The sequence below is a fragment of the Vanacampus margaritifer genome, chromosome 14 (assembly GCF_051991255.1).
Source record: "Vanacampus margaritifer isolate UIUO_Vmar chromosome 14, RoL_Vmar_1.0, whole genome shotgun sequence".
In the NCBI taxonomy this organism is placed as follows: Eukaryota; Metazoa; Chordata; class Actinopteri; order Syngnathiformes; family Syngnathidae; genus Vanacampus; species Vanacampus margaritifer.
This window is the reverse complement of record NC_135445.1, coordinates 2,954,427-2,967,165: the sequence shown is the minus strand read 5'-3', so window position 1 is coordinate 2,967,165 and position 12,739 is coordinate 2,954,427. Positions and strand designations below refer to the sequence as shown.

Genomic DNA, 12,739 nt, shown 5'->3' with positions numbered 1-12,739 from the left:
GTTAACATTCAGTTTTATTTTCGCATTTCTTGAAAATTCGAATAAGAATGGGTGGATGGAAACCCATGTATGTTGTGTTTTTAGACGTGTGTCAAAGTACGTGTGCAGTGTGCATATCAGGTGTGTTAATGTCTCTCTCATTGTGTGTGTATTGCGTGTCCTGGTGTTATTTGCAATAACTAAAACTGAAAAACTACCAGTTTTAGTTAAATGGAATACCCCCTCACCCCCGGAAACTATTAAACTTAAACGTTGTGTAGTACTGTTAATGTGCCCACACAGCTGTGACAGAGGGTGAAATGGCACCCTCTAGCGTCACATGGCTGCTAGTGCAATCTGTCTTGCACCAAATATTTAATTGTACAAGTTGCGTGTGATAAACAGTACACGCGTTAAGTACACTTTCAACAGTTTCACGGAGAAGAAAAACCAAAAGATTCTTTAGAAGAATTTTATTTCATCTGGAAACAATAAATATACAAACATCACCATTTTGTCATCGTGCAAACTCAAAAGTCTGAACCGGCACAATAATCTTCAGAACTCGGTAAAACGTTGTCACACATGATACCCCCCCAATCATTTTGATTGTCAGTGTTACGACCATTTTTTAAGTGTTTTAGAAAGACACCTTGAAATTAACAAGATTTAAAAAAACAAAATTCTGGAGCAGTGTCTGCAAATTCGTGGAACTGAAATTTTTACGGCTTTTTCGTAAGTAGTATAAGGCAAGTGCGATCACAAAAAAAATTCCTTCACATTTATAGCACTTGGATTGCTTGAATTCCTTCTCAAGGTAACTTCCATCACTGTAGTAAAAGTCATGTCAATATTCATCATAGTAATAATAATAATAATGAGAGTGGCTGCAGGTCATCCTGAGTGAAAGCGAGGTAAATGCGCACACGCGAGATATTCAAAGTGCAAGCTGGCGTGGACGCGCTAATGAGGAAATACAGAGGATAAAAAACAAACAAACTTAAAACTACTCTGTAACTAAATGTAGTTATTATATTGTTGTTAGTTAAAGTGTGGCTTAGCTATTTTCAAATTGTAGGATTTTTTTTGTATATTTATAAAATGGAAAACGAATAAAACGAACGCACGCAGGCGTGTTTGAGTCAGATGCAAATGGGATGTAATCCACAGGCACGCCACTGGGGGCAGTAGTACGTCACTTTGCATTTATGGCCATTAAAAGATGAGAGCGATTTAAACAGTCTTCGGGTCACACTGACAAGAAAACTTAACACGATTTTATTAACTTTACGAGAAATTTCAAAGAACTTACAGACTTCATCCTAAGATTGCATCGTCTGTATTTTGAAAAAAACAACTTTTTTTTGGTAAGATTCCAAAAAATTAAGTTTCAAGGGAGCCTGTTTCTTTCCATTTATATTGAAAAAAAAAATCATTGTTGTAATATTTGCCTTAAAAAAACAACAATTTAATTTCTGTTATATTACACAATAATTCTCAAAATCTAACTTTCGTATATTTTTTTTCAATTCCAACATTAATTTTGCAAAACTAGGCCTTTTTTCTTCAAAAGTCCAACTTTATCCGTATATGCCTTTTTTTTTTTTGTCGGTAATGTTCTGCAAAAAAAAAAAAAATACAAATGCGTTCTTGTAATTTTACATCTTTTTCCCCCTAAAACATAAAAATGTATTTCTCTGTCAAATCGGACTTAATTATTTGCATTCTGATGTCATTTCTTTTCAGTGTGGCCCTCATAAACGTATAAATCCAAATCGTGCGGAACACGGGAGGAAGAGACGTGCCGAACCCACGCTTACGCCCGGCGACGGGGAGCGCGTCCCTTTTGGAACCCGCCTTTTTCAGATGCGCTCCTTGAATGCTCCTTGGGCCGCCCTGGAGGTGGCGCTGGCGGCGGCCGCCTGCACCGTCTTGTTGGCCATGACGCCCGTGGCCAACTCCTGCTGGGCCTTCCGGAAGCTGGCGCCGGTGGTGCGGTACATGGCGTGCACCTGACAAAGCGAAAGGCGTTAACGCCAAAGTCGGGGGTCGTTCAATAAGGGCGAGCGTTTCGAACCTTCTTGAACATGACGAGTGACATGACGGCCAGCGCGGTGAACAGCGCCGCCACCAGGATCATCAGGACGCCGGCGGCCACGTTGGCGTTCAGGCACATCAGGGCTGAGATCCATCCGCTGACGATGGAACAAACGGGTTCGTGTTCATCATTATGAAGGGTAAGGTGTTTTTTTTTCTTCCCTTAGATTTTTGGGAAGCTGCATTTGTATATACAGTATAAAAAGTCATATAAAGCTCATTACTGTAAATCATCCATACCTTAACTTACATCAACATGAAATCAGAAAATAGGAAAATTGCTGGCTGGCATTTTTTTTTTTTTTTGCAGTTGAGTACATAAACACCCTCCTGTGCCACTGAAATTCACATATATGAAAAACAAACAAAAAAAACAACTTTACTAGGGGTGTGCCCAAAAAATCGATTTAGTACGATTCAGAATCAATTTTAAATGTCCCAAAATCGATTTTATTTAAATTATTTTATATTGTCTTCACTTTGTTTGTGTGTGCCTTTATTGGGAGCGCTGTTCATGTTGTACCCGATTTGGCCACTGAGGGGCAGTGTGGTTCCACGCGGTCTGATACGCTGTTAAGTTGTAGCCACAATAGAGAGTAGAAGGAAAAAGTCACCATCAAGTTATTCCAATATCAGAACCACACTGCCCCTCAGTGGCCAAATCAAGTACAACATGAACAGCGCTCCAAATAAAGGCACACACAGACAAAGGCAAGACAGTATAAAATAATTTAAATAAAATTGATTTGGGGACATTTAAAATCGATTCTGAATCGTACTCAATGAGAATCGATTTTTTTGGCACACCCCTAGTATTTACTAAACTGCAGACTTTCGATATTGGGGGTAAGGTGTTGAGTGTTTCCTACCAAGCTCCCCATCCCGGGATGCCCACGCTCTGCAGCACGTACACGCCCAGCTGGCACACGTACACGAAGAAGAACAGGAAGAAGCGGAACGAGCTGTCGCTCCTGCCACACGAGAAGAAGACGACGATGATGATGATGACGCGGAGGTCGCGCGTCAAACGCGCTCGGCCGCCGACTCACTTGAAGGCGCCGTAGACGGGCCGGTACCAGCACACGAAGGAGCACGGCGTGAAGAGCAGGAACCACAAAATGGCCAGGCCGAAGTCCACGCCGCGGGACGCGTCCACGCCGAACCACGCCAACGAGCCCGCCAGGTTGGCCAGCAGCGTCCCCGTGTGGACTGGAGGTGGAGTACACACATTGCCATTGCATTTTTGCGCTTTTCCACAACACGCTGCAAGAAATGGGCTTGAAAAGAAAAATTGAAAAAGTCGTGTCAAGAGGAATAGATTTGTTAATGTTAGCAAAATGATCTGCCAGCTGGACGGGAAAATTTGACTTTGCAAACATAGCTAGCCTAAAAGAAATTACAAGTGTCATAAAACTTGTGGATTTATTATAATGTGAGGTATTTTAAGCTACATTTACTTACCAGTAATAAAATCACAAAAACAAGTTTGAATACTTAGTTAAAAAAAAAAAAAGTCAAGTGAAAAAAAAAAAAAGTCAAGTGAAATGCTGGAACATTTCTTGACAAAGAACTAGCATATCGCTAGCCTAATAGCACAATTGGCCGATTTGTTTTGAACCAATTGTTAAATAAAAACATGCTGTCTATAATTTTTTAAAAATCTTTTTAAAAAACATCCAGATGTGACTTTAAGCAACTCATTATTAGGCTAACAATATTTCACTTTGTTTTGCGATGTTTAATTTTAGCTCCATTTTAGTTGTTGGGACAAACATTTTTAAAAACAGCTCATTTAGCTCGTTTACATTATTCTTAGCAACAATTATGTAATATTACAAACCATTAAAATGTTTTTTTTTTTTTTTAATCCTCGTGATGACGAGATCCAGTTATCAGTCGGCATGTATTACTCCCCCCCCCCCCCCACCCCACCTGCTGTCCAACTCAGCTTTCCCATCAAGTCCCGCCTCCCTGCACTCTCATTGGCTGGCTGCTCAGCAACCATTTGCTTTGATGTTTCAAATTCATTTGAGGCAATCGTGCCATTTTATTTAAATCTTTAGACGGTTTAAACGGTTTGATTTTGCGTAAAGATGATGAAAGTTAAAAAGGGAAGTTCGGTCTATAATTTGTTGGTGTGTAATTACTTTTTCAAATGTCATCAAGTATTCCTCATTATGTCACGTCTACTATTTTAGGAGCTTGGAAAATCAATGAGGTCACTTTGTCACCACATTGTGTTGCTTCGCTCTTTGAAATCCGTGCGCGCGGTCTGGAGAGCTCCGCGCGACGGAGCCCGAGGCAAACCACACGACGTGGCGTCCCGAGCACGTCATGTGACCGAGCGGTGTCGAGTCGAGAGGGCCCAAACGCACACATCCACAGGTAGTACATGATCTTGACCGTCTTCTGGTACTCCACGGGGATGTCCACCGTGATGTCGTGGTAGAAGCACGGGCCCACCGGGAACTTCTCCGGCAGCGGCGGCCAGTTGTTCCTCCTGCCTGCTCGTGCGGAGAATAACAGCAAGAGGAGAGAGAAAAATAAAAATAAAAATAAAAATACAGATAAGCAAATTCTACATTCATCATTTGATTTTATGTATGATATATTTTTAGTGCATTTAAAAAATATATATAACCGAGGAACTGAAAAAACAAATGATATATAGCAATAATAATACAATAGAAGCCACAATAGAAATAGGGCTGGGCAACAAGCAGCTACTTGATTAACTCATTCACTGCCATTGACGGCTATAGACGTCAAAAATTCATTTGAACTATTTCTATTAGTTAAACATTTTTTTCCCACTTTTGTTAACAAGAGTATGAAAACCTAGGAAAAAAATATTGTACATTTAGAACAGATATACATTTTTGGATTAATCGTGAGTTAACTTGTGAAGTCATGCGATTAATTACGGAAAAAATTTAATCCCCTGACGCTCCTAATTCTTAATAATCTTTTCTTCTTTATTTTTGTAAAATTTAAATGTTTGTATTTTTTTTTTTTTAAAGAAACAAATATTCAAATTCCAAGTAAATCAAAACAATGAAAGGGGACAGAAAGAAGTAAAACTTGTTTTGTCTGCCCCTGATCAACTTAAAAAAAACAACTCATGATTAATCACAAATTTTATATCTGTTCTAAATGTACAAGAAAATTATTTTGTCTAGGTTTTCATACTCTTAACAAAAGTGAGAAAAAATGTTAAGATAATAGAAATAGTTCAAATAAATTTTTGACGTCTATAGCCGTCAATGGCAGTGAATGAGTTAATTATTTTTTAATATTTTGTTCAAATTTTTTTAAAGCAAAAAAAAAACTTCAATAAATGCTAAATAAATCCAAATATTGAGAAAAAAAAGACAAAAAAATAAATAAATCTGCAAACATGCTTAGTTGTAATATCACAAATCACCACTAGATGGCAGACATTTTTGTGAATTTGGAATGAGGCAGGACAAACAGTCACTCAATATAAAAAAATTGTCTGAGTTGATTTTTAAATTTTTTTAGATAAAATCAGTTCTTGTATTTAATGTTGAGATCTTCCTTGAATTGTCATTTTCATGAACTTTGCACTGGAAAAAAAAAAGAAGATTTTTAACAAACAATTGTTATTGTTGGGCTCGAATAGCGAATCTTTTATACATGCATGTAAGATCAAAAATGAAATCTAAAAATTTCAAGCATGTATTTTGTTGGTATACGAGCATTTTTGTCACACGTGGTTAAGGAAGCGCACTTTCGAACCCCTCCCCCCCCCTCCGACATTGACGTTGCACCTCCAGAAGCGCTGAGCGAGCGCATCTCCCTCTCTCGCCGGTCCAGCTCTGCCGCCTTCCTCTCCAGCTCTTCCTGCCTCCTCAGCAGCTCGCCGGCGCCCCCTGTCGACTCCTGAATGTCAAAACGTGCGTTAGCGTCTTTCAACAATTTGGCGGGGGGTGGGGGGGGGGGGGGAGGCTGGTTTGGAGGCGACCTGCGCCCGAGGCTGCGAGTAGACGGGAGGTTCCTCCGTGGGTTTCATGATGGCGGGCTGCGTGGGGACGCCCGGCGCCGCCGTGGGGGGCTTGCTCGCCATCTAGACAGGAAGCACACGTTTAATCGAATCGATCCATTGTTCATCATCGCATTTTTTTTCCCCCAAGGGCTTGTTTTTAACGTTTTTATCGTACAGTGAGTGAACTCTGCTCAGCGCCAGGCCAAGCTAACGTTAGCGCGTTTTGTTTTGTTCTTGTCGTCGCTGGCCGCGCCTCCCCAATTGTTACCACGGCGACAAGTCAGAGTGAGTCGAATGGTGAAATGCTCACTAGCTTGGATTCTGTGAAGGGATTGAACTCTTCTAATCCCGCTGCCATCGTCGTGGTGGTTTGTCTGGCGTGTGTCACGGAAGGGTCCTGAAACACAACCGCAAAGAATTCAATAGTCACAGTTGGAATAATTCATCCATTTTCTAGAGTGTTGCCTTCATTTTGGACCATGTCTGAGCTGGAGCATTTTGGTCTTAATAGTGTATTTAAAAAAAATAAAATGCAAATCTGACTAAATTCTGTACAAAAAGGCAACTTCAGCAATGCAAAAAGCATTAAAAGACTAACTTGAACTTTTCTTGTGAAAAAAAGTCTGCTCAAAGAATGTTATGGTTACACATGAACTCATTCACTGCCATTGACGGCTATTGACGTCAAAAATTCATTTGAACTATTTCTATTAGTTTAACATTTTTTCCACATCTGTTAACAAGAGTATGAAAACCTAGAAGAAGAAAAATATTGTACATTTAGAACAGATATAAAATTTATGATTAATCGTGAGTTAACTATTTAAGTCATGCGATTAATTACAATTTAAAAAATTTAATCTCCTGACGCTAATTAATTACATGACTTCACGAGTTAACTCGCGATTAATCACAAATTTTATATCTGTTCTAAATGTACAATAAAAAAAATCTAGGTTTTCTTACTCTTGTTAACAAAAGTGGAAGAAAATGTTAAACTAATAGAAATAGTTCAAATATTATAAATATTTGACGTCTATAACCGTCAATGGGAGTGAATGAGTTTTAAAATAAGCAATTTCTGCAGAAATGACGTGGGAATGCTGGAAGCTGAATGCTAATAGCTAGCTGAATGCTAATAGCTCAATGCTAAGCTGAATGTTTATGAAGGAAATTGAAAGATAAACGATGTGAAAATGATCTTTTTTTATTGTGGTTAAATGACAAATGCAGTGTTTCCCACGCCATGTTAATACTTGGGCGGGCCACCCAAGTAGATTTCAAGAACATTTAATAAAAATAAAAAAAATTAAAAATAAAAAAAACGTGCCGCAACCAGATATAACACATGTAACATTAGTTCGCCGTCACTCACTTGTGGATCACGAGGTTAGAGGAGACGCAAGTAGCAGGGCTGGAAAGCAAGTTTTTGCACGGCAAAAAAAGTGAGGAGAATAAAATGCTATAATAAGTAAGACTAATGAATCCCAATAAAATATGTGGGGAAAGCATTCCCGCAATGAAACAAAATTGTAGTTGTATCAAATGGTAAATTGTAGTTGTATCAAGTAAATGAGCCAAAGATGACAGTGTTTTTAGTAATAAATGCTACAAAATTCTTGTGAGAAAAAATTACTTTAGATTGAAAAGAAAAAAAAAAAATCAAATTTCTACTAAATTGCTTTTTATATCAAATCTCAGTATTTTTCAGACAACTTCTCAAATGAGAACATGCCCAAATGATGTTTCTTACTAATTGCTTCAAATCCTACATTTTTTTACGACTTAAAAAAAAATCAAAGTCAATGAAAAGCGTCATGCAACAACAAATGGATTATGAACCCAACCTGGCCAAAAAGTACCTTGCTCGCCATCCTTAAGCTCAACGCGCACGCCAACGTCCTCCCCGCCTGCTAGCTTAGCATCAGCCTCGCGCGCTCCTTCGATCCAAAGTGAGCCGAGCGTCCCCGTTTTTCTGAGCGTATCCCGAGTTTTGCCCCTCGCGCGCGCACAAACGCAGGCTACGGCTCGTCACCAGACCGGCGTCCTAAATAATTCACACGGAGGTCTGTTGTGAAACATTAATACGCCACAACATAAGGAACGGTTTGGAAATGGATTGATTTACTTATATTAGGGTTTACGTTTCGTAAAGGAGGCAGCTCGTGGACAGACGACGGGTTAACGCCTTCCAGCTCACCTGCGACACTAACGAGGAAAAGTGTTCAAGACAATGCATCGGAAATATTGGAGAAAATATAAAACTTTTATGGGAAGAAAAATACAACATTTTCTAGAAAATAGACAATTATTTTGTGTAAAAAATTTATAAATAAAATAAATATATAAAATTAGAAAATAAATACCTTTTTCTATAAATACGCAATTTTTTCCCTACCATACACAATTGTTCTTAATTTTTCTTTTACACTTTTTTCCCTCTAAAATGCTTTCAAGAATCTATTATTTCTAAAAAATATATATATATATTTTTAAATGTGTTTAGAAAATATAGACACATTTTTTTCCCTCTCTAAAATTCACAAATTTTCTTAAAATGCAAAACTTTTTGGGGGGTAAAAAAATTCAAATGTTCTTTAAAAAAAAAAAATCTATTATTTCTAAAAAATATATATATATATATATTTTTTTAATGTGTTTAGAAAATATAGACACATTTTTCCCTCTCTAAAATTCACAAATTTTCTTAAAAAACAAAACTTTTTGGGGGGTAAAAAAATTCAAATGTTCTTTAAAAAAAATAATAAAAAAATTTCCCTAGAAAGCATAGTATACATTTTTTCCAAAAGAAATATACAACTTTATTCTCGAAAACATACAACTTAAAAAAATTAAATAAAAAAAAATCTATTATTATTATTATTTTTATAACTTTACCTTGACAATATACAACACAAGTCATCCCTCCCAAAAAAAGGAAAAAAAAATACTGTATGCGACGTTTCTGGTGAAATATACAACTTTTCTTATTTTATTTAAATGTGTGTTTTTTTTTACTTCCTTTCTAAACGACTCCCCCCCATCCCCCTAAAATGAGCCTTTTCAGATTCAAAAATCTATTATTTCTAAAAAAAATAATAATAATAATAAAAAAACGTGTTTAGAAAATATAGACACATTTTTTTCCCTCTCTAAAATTCACAAATTTTCTTAAAATGCAAAACTTTTTGGGGGGTAAAAAAATTCAAATGTTCTTTAAAAAAAAAAAACTTTTTTTCCCTAGAAAGCATAGTATACATTTTTTCCAAAAGAAATATACAACTTTATTCTCGAAAACATACAACTTAAAAAAATTAAATAAAAAAAAATCTATTATTATTATTATTTTTATAACTTTACCTTGACAATATACAACACAAGTCATCCCTCCCAAAAAAAGGAAAAAAAATACTGTATGCGACTTTTCTGGTGAAATATACAACTTTTCTTATTTTATTTAAATGTGTTTTTTTTTTTTTTACTCCCTTTCTAAACGACTTTCCACCCCTAAAATTTGCCTTTTTCAGATTTTTTTAGGGACAGTATATGACCTTTTTTTTTTTTTTATGTGTACAAGACTATATAGACGACGGGTCCAAAAAGTCACACCAGAGTCAAAAATTTAGAGAAGAATTGCCCCGATTATCAGAGAAAGTGGGCCGAGTGAGGGTCCGTCTTGCGTAGCCTGCAGGCGGATCCCGTCCCCGTTAACATATGTTTTCTTCCGCTTGCCCTCAGGCTCAGGAGCAAACTCCAAAAAACATGGTGGCCCTGCATGGCTCTATGTGAATAATTCACAGTGGGCAGAAAATACACATTTGCAATGCAATTGTTGTCTAATAGCAGTTGATTTACTCGCTACTAGTTTTCTGCAGGGCTGATCGATTAATCAGTTGTAGTCGATTCATTTTTATATCGTAGACAGTAATTTGTTTGCGCATCTCCAGTTCAGCCAATGTGCTGCACCTGCTAGATGAATAATGTTTGGGGGGGAGGAAAAATGCAAATTGCCAAAGTGTAACATTTTCTTCCTTAATACAAACAGATGTTGACCTATTTTTACACTTGCATGTTTAAACTGGATGGTTGTGAAGGTGACTGAATGTTTGGGTGAGGCAGATGGTTGAAAAGACAACTAATTAAGTTTATTTTGTGAATGTATTACGATACAACAGTAAACTACAGTATAAAATGCACCATAAGAAAGCATTTAAATTAAACAGGCAGTCAAATAAATTCAATGTTTTCAGGCTTCAATCTATTTAGTTGATTTTGTAGAGTAATTCATTCAGCTGACTAAAAAATGTCATTGATGTTGTCAGCATAGTGAAGATGTAAATTAACATTTTATTGTCGTTATATTACGGTTTAAACCGGCTGCGCGTGTCAAAATGTAAACAGTGATGTGCTAATGAGAGCGATGAAAATGTGGCTAAGCTACAGTAGCTAGCCAGCCTTACCTGAAAAGGGTTGCTCGGCTCCGGCTCCGTTAACAGGTTACTGTCGTGTTCGGACATGGTCGCACCGCCTTCCCGGACGCGACTCTTGTCGAAATGTTAGTTTTTATGTTTTAAGAAAATGAAAAATATTCGTGAAAAGGTGACAAAAAGCTAGCAGTCACGTCTAATGTTGACCGTACAGTGTAGGTGTCTTCAGAGATGTTCCGTTGAGAAGAGATGGACCTTCGCGGATGCGGAGGCAGTGGACGTTACATCAAAGTTAAAGTACACTTTTAAGATGTTAAATCATTTTACAAAATAACCTGTCAAACAGTTGTGATAAAAAACAGAATTAAATAGACGACAAATAGTGTTATACATCAAATTCATTTAATATACACAGCTCAGTATGTGTCACGTGTGCTACAGCGCCCCTCAGAGATGCTCTTTCTGGGAAGAGATAAATCCTCAGTTTAACCAATGCGGAAGTGCAAAACGTGTATTTTAAGATGTTAATTGCCATTAAAGTGTTCTTTTATTGAATCTATTAATTGACGGTGTTCTGTTTGATAGTTTAAAAAATGCATACATTTCCAATATAACGTTTGTGAATAACTGAATGAGTTATTTGACACATGCAATATGGCGGATACGCTCACGTAGTGCAGCAGCCAACAAACCTGCATATGAGGTAAAAGACGTTCGTTACATTTTACAGGCTTTGAAGGTTTATGTGCAATTTAGCAGTTTATTTAGGCAGTTGTGTATACAAACGATTCCGACACTGTTCATTCAGATATACACGATCAAATCACTCAAGTAGGGTCCCTTTACACAAAACGGTTCAAACAAATTCCACTCCAAACAGTCACATTCGTCAGTTCTACATACAAATAACCGCAACACACCTTAAAATTGTAAGCCCAAAGTATACCCACCCTTCCTTAAACTCCATAATTCTCACTATATTCCATAAACTCTTATGAAAAAACAAAAAAAAGTCAACTTAAGGTGTTCAGTCGGAATGAAATGAAACAATCAACATATTTTCAAACATTTTTTTTTGTTTTAAAGCCATCATCATCAGCAACCACTGATACTGTTCATGATAACACAATGTATTTTGTCATAACAGTGAACAAACAAAACAAAAAAAAAAAGTCTTCAACCACCGACGTGGATCAGAGGTCTGCGGTAGTTTGGCAAAATGATTTCAAACAATTCAAGTTGCATTTTTTTCTTCTTATGTGTGCCAACAGTGGGAATTCAACTGGGCCAATAATTCACAACAGTACTGATAAGGCAGCAGCAGGGAACCTTTGGTCAGTCCTCCTAAATTTCTGGGGGAGGGGGGGGGGGGGGGAACCCCACCCAAAATGTTTATTAGACACATTTGTGCGTTGAATGTTTTGGGGCCATATCAAATGCTCGTAGGTTCCCCGCTCCTGCCAAATAAGGCAACCTGACAGCAGACGATCAAAGATTTCCGTAACGGCTGACACATTCATAAGCTCGTCTGCTAGAGAAACACTTGCACGTTATGCGTTTCTAGTAATTGTTAATTGTAGTTAAGTACACACATGGGGGTGCGAAATGCTTACTCGTGGCATTTTTTTTTTAGCAAACTGCACAGACCAAAAAAAGAAAAGAAAAAGAAGGCAAATCTTAATCATTACAACACAATTCCAAATGACTTATACGAGAAGTAAACAAGCAAAGAATAACAAATGTCATTTTAATAATTGACAATGACACAAAACATGAATCTGAGAATGTTGCCTAGCAAACAGCATTCAATAGCTCCAGGGTTTCCAAATGGAAAGGGGGGGGGGGGGGGTCTAATTTAAAGATTGTCAAGTCAAAATACTGGAAGATATTTTTTTTTTTTAAATTGATCATCAAGTAGGCACACGATTTCATGGCAAAACTGTAGTCAATTCCGCCACCATGTGTTTGTTAACGCGACACACAGGAATTGAATGACTTGTGAAATCATGCTCGATTATGATTGACAAGTGATGCAGATTATAAAAAGTAAAGCAGGAAAAAAAATAAAATAATAATAATATATATATATCCAGCAATAGATCTCGGGAACCAAATGTGTATTTTTCACTTGGGTTGGATTTACACTGCGCGGCTCAAGTGACGCGATTCTCACGTTTTCTGTCCAAGTGGAGCTTTTTGTGCTATCGGACGTTGCAAAAGACTTAACGAG

The 12,739-nt window shown here is 37.3% G+C and overlaps 1 protein-coding gene across 2 annotated transcripts; it reads right to left on the bottom strand.

The window, feature by feature from the left end:
• Positions 1-1,690: 1,690 nt before the first annotated feature.
• Positions 1,691-10,756, bottom strand: LOC144034092 (secretory carrier-associated membrane protein 1-like). 2 transcript variants are annotated; one of them, XM_077542641.1, is made up of 9 exons: positions 10,543-10,756; positions 6,393-6,479; positions 6,062-6,163; positions 5,868-5,979; positions 4,452-4,580; positions 3,126-3,285; positions 2,946-3,047; positions 2,057-2,174; positions 1,691-1,991 (listed from the first exon to the last, which is right to left on the bottom strand). In XM_077542641.1, the coding sequence occupies exons 1-9, from the start codon at positions 10,597-10,599 to the stop codon at positions 1,842-1,844; spliced, it is 1,017 nt and encodes a 338-aa protein (XP_077398767.1). In that variant the 5' UTR covers positions 10,600-10,756; the 3' UTR covers positions 1,691-1,841. The 2 variants fall into 2 exon arrangements, with proteins under 2 accessions (XP_077398767.1, XP_077398768.1); XM_077542642.1 differs by lacking the exon at positions 10,543-10,756 and adding an exon at positions 7,945-8,076.
• Between the last annotated feature and the right edge of the window lie 1,983 nt (positions 10,757-12,739).